Source organism: Sycon ciliatum, chromosome 1, assembly GCF_964019385.1.
Source record: "Sycon ciliatum chromosome 1, ocSycCili1.1, whole genome shotgun sequence".
NCBI classification, from domain to species: Eukaryota; Metazoa; Porifera; class Calcarea; order Leucosolenida; family Sycettidae; genus Sycon; species Sycon ciliatum.
In genome coordinates, this window is record NC_088643.1 from 68,364,255 (window position 1) to 68,382,762 (window position 18,508).

Here is an 18,508-nt window from a genome sequence, read left to right on the forward strand (position 1 = left end):
GCTCAAACGGTCACAGTTTTACCCCTGACGGTTAACTGCTAAGCTAACGGTCAGTTAACCGGTTATAACCTATAAGCCACGGCAATCCTGCGGACTCTTTTTTAACCGTATATTTGACTATACTCATTCAAAAAATGTACCCTATTCAGTACAACGCACACTTGTACATTCTCTTGCATGCTCATTCATACATACTCTCACACCAAGAGACCAGATATGACCGAGTTGACAGCCCAGAAATTGCGTACGCGTGCGACAGCCCGCGAAAGTGCACACTTTGCAACGACCTGATACTTGAAAAATTGACTGAAAAGTTACTGCGTAACCGTTATCTTTATCGGTTAACCGTTAATTCTTCGTAACCGGTCTGCAACCGGTTAACCGGACTAACCGTTTGAGCCCTACTTTCTAGACATGAAAATCACTGAGGACTGTTTTGGTCTTTGTTGTTCTGCCTTTGTGTGGTAGTACGCTCTGCCATAGTACATGGCATGGAGCACTAAAGGACCCTGGCCCACACGTAGGCACTCTGTCTATTTCATCAAGAGTAGATTCTACCAGGTGTTCTGCATGTACACTTGATTTTATAATGCACATGACCATGTATTGGACTTATCATGTAGTGAAAGGTGTAATGCCTTGCAACGGGCATTAGCGTGCTATCAGTGGAACTTTTCTGGCATTCTGACGGTTTCTCGAGGACCAACAGTGATGGCATAGCCGCTCAAAAATACTTACTCTTTAAAAATGTATGCCTGACAGCAGCATGCCATTGGTTCAATGCATAATATGGATTATTGCCGGGAGGCCGGACTCATTTTTTATACCGGTAAGTCTATTTTGGAGCCACTTGCTGTGTACATGGTGTATGAACCTTCCCAGCTGGAACACCACTCCGTTGCTTCAGTTCAGGCTACCTACGTGATTTGAGACTTTGTGATGCCTGAGGAAGGTTCGGTTTTGACATACAGGCCTGGTATTTGACATACTGGCCTTGTGGTCTACGTGATCTGACCACCGCACATGCAGCACCTGCCACCATGGTCATGTCTCCCCACCACACTTCTCCTGTTATAATAGTGCAATCATTTACATGTACATGTGCATGCTTGTCGTTTCTATAATGTATTTAGAGCCATTTATATGGGCTCAATAATTGTTGTTCCACGGCACCTCATGCGCCGGTGCAGCTGTTGAGACCAGCAGTGTGTGTTGGTAAAACGTCCAGATAAATACAGAAATACAGTAGCGGCACTCTGTGAGCATATCAAGAAGAAACGAGTTCAAACGACACCAGGCTCTTGCATACATTTTCAAGGTGGGCAGACTCTGCACTGCAGACTGTCAGGGTAAATCTGCCTGCTCGCTGCTTGTATGCGGAACTACATGTACACGGTTGGCCAGAGTGAAACTAGATTCTTGGGAGAGCTTCCTTTCTGTTTTGACAGGAAGCCGGCAAAGTGGCCTACACCTTGGGAGCCACTAGTCCAGGCATCGGTTGCAAACTTTTGATGTCCTACTGTACATGTACCGGTAGCGGGTACTTTACCACCTTGTAGTTGATTTACTACCGCCAGCGCACTTTCCCCCCTGTTTCCCATCTCAGGCATCTGATCCGTATCCAACTAACCGGACTGGCTGCTAGTGCCAATGCAAATACAATTCCAGTTTTCAACGTAACTTTTGATTGTCACTGTCATCTTCCATTTTTCCCGGCGGAACTTACCATGATACCAAGACTCAAAGCAAGAGTACATCACCCCCCTGTTGATGATACTGACAGCCGTATGTTCATACTGTATCATTGTTTTAAAATCATGCCCTTCGTTGGCAGCGGTAAAAAGCTTCTGATCTACTCCATGTCCATTTCATGAGCTGAGTCAGTTTATAGATACAGACATGTTAGTGACGCAATGGGATGTGTATGTGGGGGGGGGGGGGGTATTTTGTGTGGTGCTGTTCGAGTGGTCCATGGTTTGATCTCGGAAAGCAGGCCCGGTGTCCGATGGCGGTTGCCAAACCCGAAATAGTGCCGCAGGTTGCTGCGCGCTCATTGGTCTCACGCAGCTGCTCGTTGTCTCTGGGCTCGGGTTGACAGGTGCATGTAGGTTGGCTTCAGGGAGAGCTTGTGGTGAGACAGTCTGTTGTCGCGAAATGTCACTCGCGTCCCGTGAGTAGATTACCACAATACTATGTCACAGACTCAATGCACGGTATTTTACGTCTTGAGTAGCAAACATCGATCTGTAAGCGCAATGTATCTTTACGGGTATATTATTTGTTTGGTACCGTGAGGTCTCCATTGCCTTTGGAAACTGGCTTGCCTTCACCGGCATAATTCGGATGCACCATTCAGGAAGGGAGCGAAGCAGCTAGCAGGACACTACAACCGACGTCACGTAACGCTAACGGATCGAGGCAGGTCTGACGCTGAAGCCAACAATAATCAACACGCATCGACGTAAGTCGTAACGTCGTTGCCTAGCTTGCAAGCCGTCACTTGTCGACTTGGCAGGTATGATATGCCACCAGTAGTGGCAGTAGGTCGTCAACTCATTACGATTGGCAACTAACTGCACTTGACAATGTTTGCGTGCAGCCCATTTTTGGATCTGTAGTTCAGTAGTTGTTCAGGCTACACCTAACGTTACTGGCAGCACTGCAATGTTATGCTGCATCATCGCGGTTCAGTACAGTACGGACCGAGCCCCCTCGAGCTCAGTTTGTCTGTCAGATTGATGTTTTACAAGCCAACCTCATGAAGGGATTTGTCGACACGGATAGTGTTGCACACGTGAAGAAAATTCCGAGCCACTGTAGTCTGCAATCTTCCATCAGTGTTTGCGCGTGCATGAAACCAATGGCAATGGCACCTACCAAATCATGGCAAATGACTGCATCGCTGAAAAGTGTCCTGTGGACCCGACGAATCGCCACTGCTAGCTCCGATACATGTATGGCAATAGGATACACCTTTCTGTAGTTAGAATCAACATTTCGAGGTGTGAAATAATTGGCCGATGTACATGACTTTGTGTACTATACAGCCGAGTAGCGATATTCTATTTCTACAGTCAATGCAGCGAGACCAGGGCACCGTCTCAAAGGACAGAAATACAAGAAGGTATTTTCTTCGAGCACCTTGGAATCAAAGGCACTGTTTGGGGGTGAATTTGCATCCAGTTCGGAATTCGGATCACCATTGAGCCAAGTTCTTCTACCAGATCTCCGCAGATAACCGCAGTCCACAATTCATACTTCTTCTTTTCCTCGCCATCGTCGTCTTTGCGCTTGAAGGGAAGCTAGTTGAATGATAGCTTGCTGGATATGACTCCAGGTTCAGGTTCACCGGGTCAAGTCTGCAGCGGTGATTTGTAAAGAGCTATTCGAGTCGAAGTCTCGCGCGCGCATCTAGCGCTGCTGCTACTTCCACCAGTCGGCGGTGTTCTGCTGCCACCCTAGCAGGATGAAGGCTCGCCTGCTCAGCCTTGTTGCAGCTCTACTGTTGTCATTAGCTTCCTGCGTGCACGGAGCAAGTAAGTCACAGGAGGGGTAATGCTATGAAGCACAACAGGTAGATGTACACTGAATATTAGCGACATGTGCATACGGTTATTGTAGATCCACCAAGAACTGCACCCTGTAAGTAGGTAACAATCGTTACTTAGCGTTCATGATGATCATCATTTTCGGGAATCCTATCTTGGGCAAATTTCAGGGATGAGATAGCACGTCCGAGTTCATGGGGGACTACTCTTGAGCTGTGCGACAAGAAAATTACAGTGGAGTTATACATGAATAGTTCGACATGGAGTGTGTAGTGTACAGAGTGAAGTAATGCATGCAGATACAATGTACCCAGAATACTAGAACCAGGCTGAGGGCTGCAGTCTTCCCCTTCCGCACTGGTTTGAACTAACTCATCTGTTTGTCCATAACATCTCCGATCAATGAATGAAGTCAAGAGCATCTCAGTGTTCATGCAGTGGATCCAGAAATGTATATTCCATTGAGCAGCCGATTGTTTTGCTTTGTTAGAGGCCAAAGGAATGAAACGTTGAAAAGCGATGAGTATTTTGTTACCGTCAATTCTACTCCTAGCAGAAGCTTCACTGGCTTTGAGGGCCTCGCTACCATAATGTTTCCTACTCTGTCCTCTTTCTTCCAAGTCTGTGTGTATGGCTGTCAAACCCAAAGTTGATGTGCATCGTTTAACTGTGTCAAAGAGAAATCTGAAGTTCACAGAGTGTAGGTCGTTGATACTATTAGCTACTACATGTGGCAATCAGGCCAATTGACTACCGTCAGTCCTTCCCACTGGCTTAGCATGGGGCTAGTACCTTTACACAGCTGGCAGTATATGTAGTGACCTAGGCGGTAATAAGCGAGGAAATGGGTGACTCCCACTGTGGAGGTCATGCTTCCTGTCGACTTGACTGGCACTTGACCGGCTAAGGCGTGCCATCTGGAGCACAGGACGTGCACGTGTCACGCCTTCTCCTTAGCAAGTCAAGTCGCTCTGTTCCACAATGAGCTATAAAAGTGAAATTTGTGCTACAGAAGCTCCATGTTTTGTACTAGCAATCTAGCAGCGGAATCCTCAGTAGAGATACAGACTTTAATACAGCAATGTTTTGTTTCCAGCAAAACTAACATCACCCTATGGGTCCAAGGTGGCAGTATAAGTAAGTGTCACCCAGGGAGTGGTGAAAAACAAACACTCAGCGCCATAAGGCTTTCCAAGGGAAGGACAATGCGCTCCTCATGTGCTCCAGATGACAGTTGTGAGTCAAGCGTCGGCCATTTCGGCACGGATCACTTTTGTTTTGAAACAAAACATTATACAATATAGCTCCTGGGATATACATGACTGGGTAGGGCCCATTGAGTGCGCAATTACCAGGCAGTAGTCTCCAGATTTAGCCACGCACTAGTAGTTACATCACGCATGACATACACTATTCTTTATTCTTCAGAATATGGCATACATGTAACGTAATTGTTATTGGGGGGGGGGGGGGGTTCATCCCCACAACACAGGGTGGGTGTGGGGAGGGGGGGGGGGGGCATGAGGAGTTCACGGTGAAACGTGTTTTCACGCTCAGTCAGCTTGTGTTATTAATAAAGTGAAGCTAGTGTCAATTTGAGGAAGTGAAGCCTGTCTGTGTTTTGTTTGTTTGCAGCACTGTGGTGGATCACACCAAGAAGAGGCAGTTTAGCCGGTGGTACCCGCGTGTATCTGCATGGCGCTGGATTTAGCCTGGACCAGTACTCTTTGCCGGACGTTGTCTTCTTTGGCAACATCCAGTGCGACGTGGACTGGTTCACGGTGAAGGCGCATCGCCTCGAGTGCATCACTCGGCCGCATCCCACGGCGAAGAGAGGTGACATACTTGAGCGCGTGCCGACCACGATCATCTCCGGAAGGGTGACATTCTCGACTGCTACCGAGTAAGCCTGTAGTATTCTATCCTGTAGGGGTGCTGCTGGTTGTGACACTGAGGCTAAGGCACTGAACTGCACTTCATCCTCTTCAGACATACTACAGTACACTGGCCAAAGATATCCAACCTCATGCATTAAAATAGAGCCGGGCGATACGCAGCCCTTGCACTACACATACTGGTCTGCGCAGTCGAACGCGGCGCTACTTTATTCATGAGGTTGGATTTCTCTGGCCAGCACTGTACTTGTTGCAATGCTTCTAGTCCCCCCCCCCCTCCCCCTCTCCCCACTGAGTTGCTAGTAGGGATAAAATAATATTCACAAATCTTGGAAAGGATCGTTTGTATTCTGATTATTTTCCTGTGTAGCCGTCGTAATTATCGAGAGTTTCAATACCACTGGGGAAACACTCCTCGGACATGGTCTGCCTTCCCGCCCTCCACCATTCCTGGCTCTGTGCTTCGGCTGCGTGGAACACTCTTCGCCACTACCACGCAGTTGCAAAGCGTAATGGTGGGACATCACGTGTGTGACCTGTACGGCCTTTCTGCGTCCGAGCTGTCCTTGTACTGTGGTACGTCGCAGTCAGTATCCTGGTCAACGGTATGCTGTCGCGTGGCCAGCACCATAACAGCTGGTAGCTACAACATCACCTCCAAGATCAGCAACTACGGGACAACGTTCAATGCGTCCGATGCCATGACCGTGTCCCGCCGCGGAGACCTTCGCATGTATGAGAGTTTTCCGTGTAAGTTCCTTTTTAAAAACAAGTTTCTCTTTTTGTTGTTGTCTAGTCTTCATTGCGATCAATTCTGCCAGTCCACACTCTGAGCACTGCTGATAAAACTGCTAATAAGTTTTGTTTGCATCCCAGGTGTTCATTGATTATTGTGCCCAGCAAGTACTGTATATTGAGGACTGCTTGTGACAATGTTCTTGTCATTGTAGCCATCACTGGCGTCACACCTTCGGTTGGTAGCAGAGAGGGCGGAACTCTTCTGGTCATCGAGGGCACTGGTTTCGGCTTCCTGACAGCCAATGTGAGTGTAGCTGTCGGTGGCGTGCCTTGTCGTGTGACAAAGGTTCAAGATACGTCTCTGGAGTGTGTAACTGGACGCCCAGACGATGGTTCCCCGATCCTCACGGCGAGGCAGAGACTGGCCACGCCTGGAAATATCAGCACCGTGCCTCTGTTTGCAGGTATGTTGTGTGTGATGTGTTGCTCAGTACACGTTGTGCTAGTAACTTCCACATTCTGTATGATATTTGTTTACTAAGCTGGATGGCTGGATGTATCCTGTATGATAGTCATCACCGATATCATGAACGGGGGAAAGCCATGCTGTCACACGGGTTATAGAGCATGAGCACTGTCTGCCTGAGTACTCAGGACTACAATACCATCTATGCATGCTACGTCATTTCACATTTCACATTGACGTTGCTAGTGCAAAGCAGCAGTGTATCAAAGTGCACTACATATACCGTGTACATTCTTTTCATTAACTTTGGCTTTAGTCATCAATGGTTTCTTAGGATATACCTGACCAAGTAAGAAGTTTCACATAACATACATGTACAGGCACAAATAGGGCCGGCCGAGGCAGCTTGACTACAGTGATCAATACACAGATGTACAGAGGAGTATACCGTGACAAACACCAACGGCGAAGAGCTGTTAAGCTGTAACTTTGAGTTTCACGCATTTGAGCGATCGTCAGACAGCAGCATTTAAAAAAATTTAATGCTGCTGTCTGATAGTCGCTCAAATGCGTGGAAAATTTTAGTTACAGCTCAACAGCCCTTCACCTTTGGTGTTTGTGTACAAGTAAGCATTCATTCATGTTTACCATTTCAACCATTCTACTCCTATCAGTTTCACACTCACATATTGTTGTGTCCTACCCCAGGGGGTTCTATTCTGACTCATCCAGCTCGATCACACACACACTCGAGGCCATTACGGATTTCAGTACATCTCAAAACTCCATATCCGAAAAAGACCAAGCTCACATGCGAGCATGCGCACTACATACATATGGTCCATGTCCAGGACATGACAATTTCCCCCTCACGAGGTTGAGGTGAAGCATCTAGAACTATGCAATAGTAAACATATCAACATGCAATCTCAAAACTCACAACTGCCGAGATATAATATTTCATGATACACTATACACCATATACACACCATAAATATATAATTATATACAATATCCAGCAGAGTCCAAAATATATCATTTAAACTCCACAGACTAGAATAGGTCTATATGAACTGTGTGTTCTGAACGTCAATCCTTGAAACGAACTGGTCGAACAGTAGCGCGGGTTGACCGTCGTTCAGCTTGCGGTGACGACGTCTTGCTGTAGCTGCACGTGAAGTGCTAACCGACGCAGACTCACTAGTACTGGTTGTTGCCAAGACCGGCGCGCCTAGCTCCGCTGCCGTGACACTGGCGTCGTTGTTGCTGAGTGACGGCTGTGACGGAACCCGAGCTGTTAAACTTGCTCCACTCTGCTCAGACACCCCTGCATCGAACTGAGGGATTTGCCGAGGACGGAGCTGGTTGCGATGGCGTTTCCACATTGCATCACCGACTTGTATCTGATACGTCATCGGACTGAGAACAGCCGTGACCACGGCTGGGGCCCACTTATCTCCTCCTTTGCCGAAATTCAAAGCCAGGACAGCTTGGCCGCACTGAAATTCCGGCATGTGCTCCATATTGTTCTCGTAAACCTCCATGCGAAATGAGGTATGAACCGTCGCAAGAAATTTGCCGTTCCAATGAATGATTGAAGCTCATTAACATTCGAAGGAGCCTTAGCGTCCCGCATTGCCTCAATCTTATCAGCTGTGGGAGCCACACCAGCACTAGAAATCGTGTGACCCAGGTAGGAAATCTCATCCATCACGAAATGAAACTTACTGGGATTAAGCTTCATCCCGACCTCCTGTAGGCGACGCAGTACCCTCATCAGGTTGTTGTGGTGTTCATCCTCATCCTTCCCAGTAATCAGGATGTCATCCACATAGACGATGCACCCATGCAGATCTGCCAATATGGATTCCATTGTGCGTTGGAAAATTGCCACTGCCGAGTGAATGCCAAGCGGCAATCTCACGTATTCATACAACCCCTTGTGAGTAGAGATTGTCGTGTACGGCCGAGAAGCTGGATCAAGCTCCAGTTGGTGATAGGCTTGGGAGAGATCCAATTTGGTGAATTTATCTCCCCCCGACAATTTCGCTAACATTTCCTCAATAGTAGGTAGCGGGTAGTGCTCCAAATCAGACTTGGCATTGATTGAGCGAGAGTAATCAGCACAAATTCGGATACTACCATCCGATTTCAGTACTGGCACAGTAGGCGATGCCCATTTGGAGTGCTCAACTTTGCGAATAACTCCCTCTGCTTCCAATTTCTCCAAAACCTCCTCGTACTTCTCCGTGATAGAGAACGGTACGGGACGCGCCTTGTTGAAAATTGGATCAGAATCATCCACTCTCAGGGTGATTTGAGCCGACCTCAGCTTGCCAACCTGAGTTGTATCGAACAGCTTCTCAAATTCCTCAACGAGAGCTCTCCTCCTACCATCCATTTGAACATGATTGACATTGACAATCTGTTTCCACGGTAGAGTAAATTGGGACAACATATCCCTGCCCAACAATGACGGACCACCATTATCCACCACACGGAGTAGTGTTGGTTTCTCCACACCATCAATGCTGACATTGAACTTCCCTTCACCAATACATTTGATTTCTGCCCCAGAAAAACCGGTCATGCGTACACTCGGTTTGGTTAAATTTGTACGAGACACCCCAAGTGACTCAAAATCATGGACAGAAATGATTGAAATGCCACTGCCCGTGTCGATTTCCATTACAACAGGAACATCATTCACAGCAATTTCCAATTTGTAGGAGGGAACAGATTTGCTCTTCAATTCGCCCTGATCCGAAATGTGGAACATTGGCATGCACTCAAGATCAGGAGATTCATGCTCACCTGCGTCATCAGTCACAACATTGTGCACCAACGCGCCTGACGTGGATTTCTGCCGACAAACACGCTCCAAGTGCCCCTTCCTGTGGCAATGACGACACTCAGTGGCCTTGTGTTTGCACTTATCCGCCAAGTGTTGAGTAGACCCACAGCGGTAGCACAATCTCTGCTCTCGAGATTGATGAGATTGACGAGAAACACCAGACTGCGCCTGCGAACGCGATTCCACTGGCCGGTGATTCACCTTGTGCACTTCCTGCTGAGAGGTCAGCTGCACGGCCGCGCGCGCCGCCGATTCCTGCGTCAAAGCTAGTTTGACGATGTCATTGAACGACTGTGCCGAAGTATCTTCTTTCGTCAATAAGAAATTTCGAGTGGATGAGCTGCTCAAGCCAGCAATAAACTGGTCTCGAAGCGCTCGATCGAGGTGATCAGCAAACTCACACCTCACAGCCAATCTCTTCAGACGAATGATGAAATCCGCAGTCGACTCATTTTCCTTCTGCTTCAACTGATGGAAATTGAACGTCGCCGAAACTTGCGAAATTGCAGGTTGAAAATATTTCCTCAAAAGATCGCAAATCTCCGACAGTTTCTTGTCAGCTACTTTCGCTGGCAAACAGAGGCTCCTCAAAATCGAGTAGGCTTCCGCAGACAGCAAACTCACTAATACAGCCTTCCTTTTCTTGCTGGCAGCCAACTTGTCTGCAGCATTGGCCGAAGCAGCCACGGTTCCAATATCATTGGCAAAAAAATAGAATTCAAGTCTTTCCTCAAACTCTTGAAAGTCGCCGCCGGTAAACGGCTGAAGCGATGATATCCGAGCCATATCTTCGTCGCCAGTTGTTGTGTCCTGCCCCAGGTGGGTTCTACTCGGACTCATCCAACTCGATCACACACACACTCGAGGCCATTACGAATTTCAGTACATCTCAAACTCCATATCCGAAAAAGACCAAGCTCACGTGCGAGCATGCGCACTACATGCATATGGTCCATGTCCAGGACATGACACATATGCACACATAAAACAGCTCCCACTTCCCTCCCTTCTTCTCTCCCAGCACCTTTCACCTGGGCCTCTACTCTCCACACCCACACCCTAGCTGAAACATTTCTCACGTACATGTACATGTCTCACGTTCATCATCTTGTCACTGTTCTACTGTATTTCACAGTTTATCTACTAGTACTCTGTTTCTTGGTGATATGCCCTTTAGTTTTATTGTTCCACTGTGAGGATATGCCATGCCTGAATATTTGGTGAAAGTGAATGAGTAACTTATTTTGGAGTAAAGAGACTTGTTGGAATGTGTGCTGAGACTGGTTTTTGTTTACATGGCTGCGTTGGAGTGTGCGAACACTCACTCATCTTTGCATGTATTGCGTGTACGTATTGTATGTGGAACATGGGTGTGACTGCTCTGCTGGCCAGGAAATCGTGGTTCAAGTGTTCGGCGCTTTGGATTCTATTCATCAGACCTGAGCGAGGTGCAGAACAATGTCAATTTCCCACTCAACCCTGCACTGTATGAGCGTTCGGAGTCATTTGGCACGCAGCGTCTGCGCACCAGCCTCACAGTTCTGTAAGTGCAGAGTCCTGTGTGTGTATGTATATATGTGTGTGTGTGTGTGTGTGTGTGTGTGTGTGTTTCATTCTCCTGGGTGGTTACCAACAGCCAGTGTATGTCGGAGTATGTGGTGTGGTGTGTGTGTAGAAAAAATGGAAAAATGAAAAATAGGGATTCACTGGCCAGAAAAGTCACTTCAAACAGCTGTGTGGTGGATACCAGGCTAAAAATAGTGGCGGTCAATTCATCAGCCTTGCAAGCTGTTGAATGGTGTAATCCCAGCACAAGTTGCTATGTCTAACATAGCTGTTCGCTATCATCGCTTCCGCGATGGGCATGTCTGAGGTCTGAGGTGTGTTTCGGATCTGGAAACTTACCCTTCCTGGTTGACTGGTAACTCTGGTCTGTATCGTGTGTGACCTGGCAATGGCTGTACGCGGTAATCGGTCTCTCAAGAGAGAGAGAGAGAGAAAGAGAGAGAGAGAGAGAGAGAGAGAGAGAGAGAGAGAGAGAGAGAGAGAGAGAGAGAGAGAGAAAGAGAGAGTTTGCCATAATGCAGTCCAGGAATTCTACTCCTAGTACCTGTGACATTGTAGCTACACTGACGGCAACAGAAATCCAACCTCATGGATCTATCAGTTGGGTGAACTGCGTAGCCCTAGCACTGCGAGCAATAGAGCAGTGCAGTGAATGTGAGTCTCCTGTATTCAACGGGTTGGATTTCATTTGCCACCACTGTACACGACGCCTGTGGCATGGAAGCAGACAGGTAGTTCTTGACGTACCCAGTGCATGCGGATTCGTAATATTGCTTGGTAATTAAAATTATATGATGTGTGGTACAGGTCCAGGCGCAACAGCCAGCTGTATGAAGCTTACTTCACTCCACCTATATCCAGCACCTATTCGTTCTTCATCACATGTAAAGACGTGTGTGATCTCTGGCTCAGTGATTCTGAAGATCCGAATGCTGCAAAACAGTAAGTTCTTGTATGTGTCATGCTGTGGGTTGAATATCGTGCTATCTAAATTTGAACGCATGCATTCCAGCTGCTTTTTGTGCAATGTGGCCATCAATATGTCATTGGCTGTGGCTGTGCCAGTAGTGGTGGGGGTGGTGCTGGTGCTGTAGATGTGATTTTGCTTACTGTCAAGAAACAGTAGCCGAAATAGTGATTGAAATCGTATAGGTTTGCAACGAAGAGACCGCTTGCATTTGTGACGGTGCAGGGTTTGTTAATGCTATGACGTGGCTGCAGTAGAGCGTGCGTACCTTAAGAAATGTTTAAAACAAGTGTCAAATCAAGTCGATGGGAATAGCACGAGCTCAAACATAGCGAGCAATCAACTTTTCATTTGTTTGTTTGTAATTTTTAATGAAAGAACCCCAGTCACACTGTCGTCCACTGACCTGTAGCCTGGGTTATTGCCACCAATTATCCCGGTCAAACTATGCCTATTTTCAGACTAACAATGAATGCTGTTTGTGATGTATGCTCCAGGGTGGCACTCGTCACACAACAAAATTCGCTGGGCGAGTTCAGAGGAGCTCGAAGCAGCTGGGACCGTTTCCCTGGCCAGCGCAGTCAAAAGATGGACCTTTTGTCCGGCCGTCGGTATTACATGCGCAGTACAATGAGTGCATTGACTGGAAACCATGGCTTTGTGCAGGTGAGATGGGCACCAGTGCAAGTGGGGATCACTAAGGGGTACTGTCATGCTCAAATTGTTGTTATGTCTACTAACTGACGCACACTCCCTCACGCCTCTCATGTGACCTTGTGTGACAACTGATGGCTTGCACCTCTGTGGTGTCCATGCATCAGCTTTGAAGGTGCATTTCAGCCCACATGCCAACCAACATATTTTGTAAATGGGGTTTCGATAGGGAGCTTGTTTAAGATGCTGAGCTTGTGGCTTGCTGTCATTATTGAAACGGCCGAGCTCACTTGTCCTCCGTGCCCCCCCCCCCCCCTCCCCACAAGATTGCAGCTGTGGCTACACCTCAGACCTCTCTTACACCAAGCTCCGGATGCCGATGATGCCCAAAAACATCCAAGCGTAGTGTTTTTACTTGAACATGCCTCCGGATAGCACACGACTCGTTGTTTTAGAAGTCTGTATTATAATGTTTTACTCTGACTCTGATCGAAATCATCTTGCAGTACAAAGGAAAAGTTCTGCCTCCCTCGAAGCAGAAGCGGAGATTCAAATCAAAAGATCGTGCGAAAGCAGTGTACGCGACTACGCGCATCAGACGTGAATACAACTTGAGGAATGAAAAGCAGTGTACGCGACTACGCGCATCAGACGTCAGCTGACGTGAATACAACATGAGGAACGAATGCGTAGTAGTATGATAATGCACAACAGTACGACAAGCAGTGCTGATAGACACATAAAACGGAGTGGCTCTGCACCATAATCAGTGGGCTGGATATAGACTGTACACGTAGAAAGAGCAAGGGCGTTGGAGACTGAAACACGCAAAAGTAGCCTGCGATTGAATCTACAACCTTGAAGCCCTAATCGTAGTGTATCATGATCTGCCGGATTGTTATTGAAATATAATTTTCTTTTTATGAGCTGCTATAACTGTCACCATTACTGCAAATGTACAAAATGTAGCCTATCGTCGTTTTTGCATAGTCCTTAGCTGTCTCCCATTCGTTCTGAATACTGATGTGTAGGTGGCAGCTCATATTTACAACACATCGTACTCCTACGCCCATACGCATCAAGCACAGCCCGAGACGCAAGCAATCAACATCCAGGCCACGCACCAGACCGAGGAACAGAAGCTGACAATCGTCGCTGACCTGCTTCAAGGCACGGAAAGCGACTCATTCCTGGTAACCATTGGTGGCAGGACTACCGGTGCACTTCCTGCGATCAACTTGACCACTACTAAGGGTAATTATTTCCCAACAATTCACATTTTAAATAAAAGTAGAGCAAGTTGTAATGCCGCTAGAGGTATGTTATAACCCTTTGTGGATGAAATAGCCTGTCTCAAGTTGTAGGGAAATCACAATGCATGCCGTATTCTGCAATGAGCATCAACGACATGCGGCCCAAGTACATGTACGTGGAGAACCAAGAACCCATCGTGCATGTACATGTATATATACTTGAAAAATGTACGGCGATGTTACCTGAACGTGTGCATCAGTAATACCTAGGACTACACAAGCACTAGTAGTGTCTGTAAACTGATGCATGTGTGTGTGTAGATTGCACTACCAACTGCACACACTCTTCAGACCACGCAACTGGGACTGCACCCAGCACTGTTGTAGTCGGTTAGTTGGACTCGGATGGGGCTACAACCGCACCACTCCTGCAGTGCACAGAAGTGACCGAGCATTCAAACCGTTCACATCTGCGGACGGTGTATGTTTGCTTTACAGCTGAAGAAGAACTGTACAGCCTTTTGGCCGCGGAATGCGCGGACGCATCTGGTGCTCAATATGCTGGCGCACAGTTCGACTTCTTTGACATGGACTCGTTTGAGCGGAGGTTTGACGCCGCCGGCAAGGCCGTATATGGTGACAAGTTTGGCAGCCAGGACACATGGATTGGCGAGGGCGAGCCAGCCATTGCGTCGGACAATGCCTTCTGCGGCCACAGCTTTCTACGGGTGAGCTGCTCTATTATGTGGCGATCTGTGATGCCATAGTACAATGCATTCACTTCAAACTGCTGACAGATGACAAAGATGAGTAGGTACAGGGACGTCGGACACGGTACGGTCACTACGGTATTGACCGTACCACTCTTTGCCCCAAGTACCCCGTGAATCAATACATTTTATTTTTATTTTTAAATGAATCAATTCAATGCACTGATCTGGGCTCTGAATTTCCAAAATTGTCGGTTCAGCCACCCCTCCCTCTTGCGTAAACTGTACATTAGATGGCTGACCGTACCACACTAAATTACCTTCCGACGCCCCCGAGGTTTCCAAGCCGTGTTATGGCGGGGAACATTGCCAACACAAGCAGAGTAAGCATGACGTGTACACGAAGTGCACTAGATAGTGAATCAGAGTATGGTTGAAGAGCGCCCCTGGTGTTTTGAAGAGAAGAGCAACACTGCCAAGTGCTCCGCTGTTCAAACGATGAGCATGTCCGATCCAAGCTGATGGTGTATGGTCGGAGGACTCCTGTTCATGTCAGAAGCTATGATCGTTTTTGCTGCTCCACAGCTTGGCAGCGGTACTCATATCAATTTCCGCCAATCAGGACACACCGAGGATAGTTATGAACAGCATGTCGGGTGAGTGAGGCCGTTTGCTGCCGTTTGCATTCCACATGCATGCAGTAGACATCCTTACTCGGCTTAATGCGTCATGTAAGCATCAAGCCCACACAAACTTACAATACTACCTGCATGCAGTGTTGAAGGTCCTGGACTATCGTATCTTCTTGAACTGGCACTTGCACGGGCACTTGTACGGGGTGTGCTTCTTTACCAATCTACACGTTCAGTGCATGCCTTCTATTGACACGGTACCTACCCTTTATTGACAGTATACCTAGGATAGCGGGAAACTCTTTAGGCCACCAGACGAGCAGGTTTGCATGAGGAGAGCTGCATAGCCAGTGGACTATTTGCCAACATCATTGCTGCATCACTGGGTATGATGTGCAAACTTTCAAATTCCTCTCATCAGGGCCAACCTTCAGCTCTGTAACTGCCTACAGTCTGTTTCAAAAAGATTAGCAATCAAGTTTGGGTCTTAAAAAGTATGAAGATAAGGGAAATTTGGACAACAAAGTACATAAAATGGCTTGTTAGGGCATGGCAAATTGTTCTGTGAAGGTTTCAGAACAATTGGACCAACCGTTAAGGAGTTAGAATTTCGGCCAGGTTTCTTGCCTTTTCCCATGGTTTATAATTTGCCCTGGAAGCCAGTATCGATTTGTTATCAAAACCCACGATTTATCCCTTCCTTTTTGGCCTTGTGGTTATGAATGCTGTCTGCTGACCAAGAAGTTGTGAGTTCAAATCCCAGCAAATCTTCAAGTCAAACATTTTTTCTTCATTTTTTCATTGTTTTGGTGATCACGCTGCACTGGTACAATGTTTGTACAAGAGTAAAAAAAAAACAAGAGTCAAGACAAAGAAGGTGGCTGCGCCAAACGACTTGTTGTTGGAGCTCGCGTTTCCTGCCGAACTGACTGACACTTGACTGGCCATGTGAAGTTGTGAACACACACAACACTGAAACCGTGTGAGTGAACACGGAAGTCACTGCGCTCATGCGCTGTAGCTACGTGTTGTTGAATACACCGGCACATCGATCGATCGATTTCTGTTTGAGAATTATTTTAGTATTTCAAGATCCCCAATTTATTTGAATTTAGGAGTCAACGCCGTCTTCTATCAGCTTTCACAAGCGTCTGCTTTCTCTCTGTCGTCGAAGTCACACGGATAGCTTTGCCACATCAAGGCCTTGGGAATGAGTCTGTGTCGATGCCGTTTTCGTCACATCATGAGAGTAAATTGCATCCACGGCAGCTCAAAGAATCTATTTGGTCACAAAACGAATTGGGACGCATCCCGCTCGTCAAAATTTACCAGACTTTCGACATGTACATGTCCTCTCTGACTCCATATCGATACGAGGAAGAACTCGTTTGTTGTAAACCAGACGAACACAAAGTCATGTACGAGTACCGACGTCAGTGAGTTGTTATTTTTCATGCTTTCGCGCGGAATATTTCTTCGAGTTCACAGTGAGTTTTTCCAGGCAGCCCTCGAGCGCTCATACGGTAAGACGGCAAACTCCCCGGGCGATCGCCAGGATTGCTAATCTTTTTGAAACTGACTATAGGTGCTCACTGATAAGGACTGTATCAGCAAGGTTCTCACCACTTTTTCTATTTTTTCATGCATTCATAGATGGCGACCCAGTGAATATCCTCATGTATGCATGGGATACCGTATACAACCTGGGGTGACTGTCTGGCTGCTGATCAAACTGAAGACACATGGCTGGTATGCGATTACCGTGGCGAGCGATGGCCTGCAGCCCGCGCCGTACTCGTCCCTTCCACAGTGGCGCGAAAGCACCGGCGCACCGCTCATGACCGATGGCAGGTACGGGATACTTCAGCAGCAGCACCAGCATTGTGCGTGCAGGATTGTACTCTCCTTGCATGGCCAACGCCGATCATAGCAATGCTCTTCTGCTCCATTTTGCTGTGTTTAGAATGGCGGGTGTAGAAGTATATTGTGCTGGACTGGTTAGGTGCGTGACAGCGTGGGGAACCGGAGTAGGGGAATTAGTCTACAAGGCGGCTCAGTTCGTGCTGAAGTACTATAGTTACCCAAGTTGAATGAGTAGATTGGCATTGCTTGAGTGCCAGTTGTATTCCTGTGGTTAGTTGAATACTGCATTCTTTCCGAGCCGTAGCTCATTTGGCTTCCTGCTGTGTGCCTTTCGTTTGAATTTCTGCGAAACAGCTGGCATTATTCCTGTTATGATGTTGACTTGGGCCTGACTGCCGGCACGTTCATTAGCAGTGAAACGCTGCTAATTGAGGAGCAGGCGTTCAGGGTCTCTGTACCGCCGGGAAGTTCTTCCTCTGCTGGCTTTGACCTGGACGAATTCTCCATCACGTCTCTTAAGCGACATGTGACGCAGGTATGGTATTGTATGCCACATGGGATCTTGTAGTTGGCAGATAGTAGTGCTTGTGCGTTGGGTGTCTTTCTTTCTCCGTCCAGTGTGGGCATACTGTGACGCAGGGTAGTTAGAGTCTGAGTTGACAATTGGCCATGACAGTTATAGTGAAAACTCCTTAGTCCACATCTCATGAATCATCCCCGTAACGTGGTTACCAAGCGCAGGTGTTCTCATTATCCAGGGTGGTATGACTGGAAATTACACCCGCTAATTGCCCGCTTCTATGTCCTCTGGGATGGATGCTGGTCGCTTTCAAACAGAGCGGTTCCCTTCCAGCTTTACTGTATACATGAGAAGCTAACACAACACGTTCACTGTAATGTGTGCATGGCTGATTGTGTTGCTTTAAAGTAATTCATCCTGAGACCAGCTGCAGTGATGCGTGCATTTTCTTATCACATTTTCACCTACAGACCAACGCTGCAGCTAACTTCCACGGTGTCCCGGTCTCGAATCTCACAACTGAAGTGACTTCTGTTGTCTCAGCCGATGGCAGTACCCAAACGACTAGCATTTCCATCAAGTACCCGATGGGTGCGTGCAATTTTGCTAGCTTGCCTCCAGCCCAGGTCAGTACGCAATCATCAGCTGTTACACTGTCTCCTCCGGTCGTTGTGAATGCCGTCAGCGTTGCCATCAATGGCGTCGTGCAGCTACAGCTCTTCAATGGACAGAGGTTCCAGCTTTCGCACAGAGCCGAGGCTTCGGAGGTAGGTCAGATCGTAGGTCGCCTCACAAGTTACATGTATCAGTTATTCGATCCTTATCATCTTGTGTTGCCTGTG

General features: G+C 47.5%; 1 protein-coding gene across 1 annotated transcript in view; it reads left to right on the forward strand.

Annotated features, from left to right (window-relative positions):
- Positions 1-2,948: 2,948 nt before the first annotated feature.
- Positions 2,949-18,508, forward strand: part of LOC135805089 (fibrocystin-L-like) — a 58,100-nt gene continuing 42,540 nt past the window's right edge. The window contains exons 1-13 of the mRNA XM_065319082.1: positions 2,949-3,536; positions 5,184-5,451; positions 5,814-6,193; positions 6,394-6,645; positions 10,894-11,044; positions 11,875-12,009; positions 12,532-12,700; positions 13,720-13,942; positions 14,440-14,669; positions 15,237-15,307; positions 16,937-17,134; positions 17,501-17,681; positions 18,137-18,433. Coding sequence (XP_065175154.1) covers positions 3,467-3,536; positions 5,184-5,451; positions 5,814-6,193; positions 6,394-6,645; positions 10,894-11,044; positions 11,875-12,009; positions 12,532-12,700; positions 13,720-13,942; positions 14,440-14,669; positions 15,237-15,307; positions 16,937-17,134; positions 17,501-17,681; positions 18,137-18,433 — 2,625 coding nt within the window. The 5' untranslated portion in view covers positions 2,949-3,466. The remainder of the gene's footprint in view (positions 3,537-5,183; positions 5,452-5,813; positions 6,194-6,393; positions 6,646-10,893; positions 11,045-11,874; positions 12,010-12,531; positions 12,701-13,719; positions 13,943-14,439; positions 14,670-15,236; positions 15,308-16,936; positions 17,135-17,500; positions 17,682-18,136; positions 18,434-18,508) is intronic.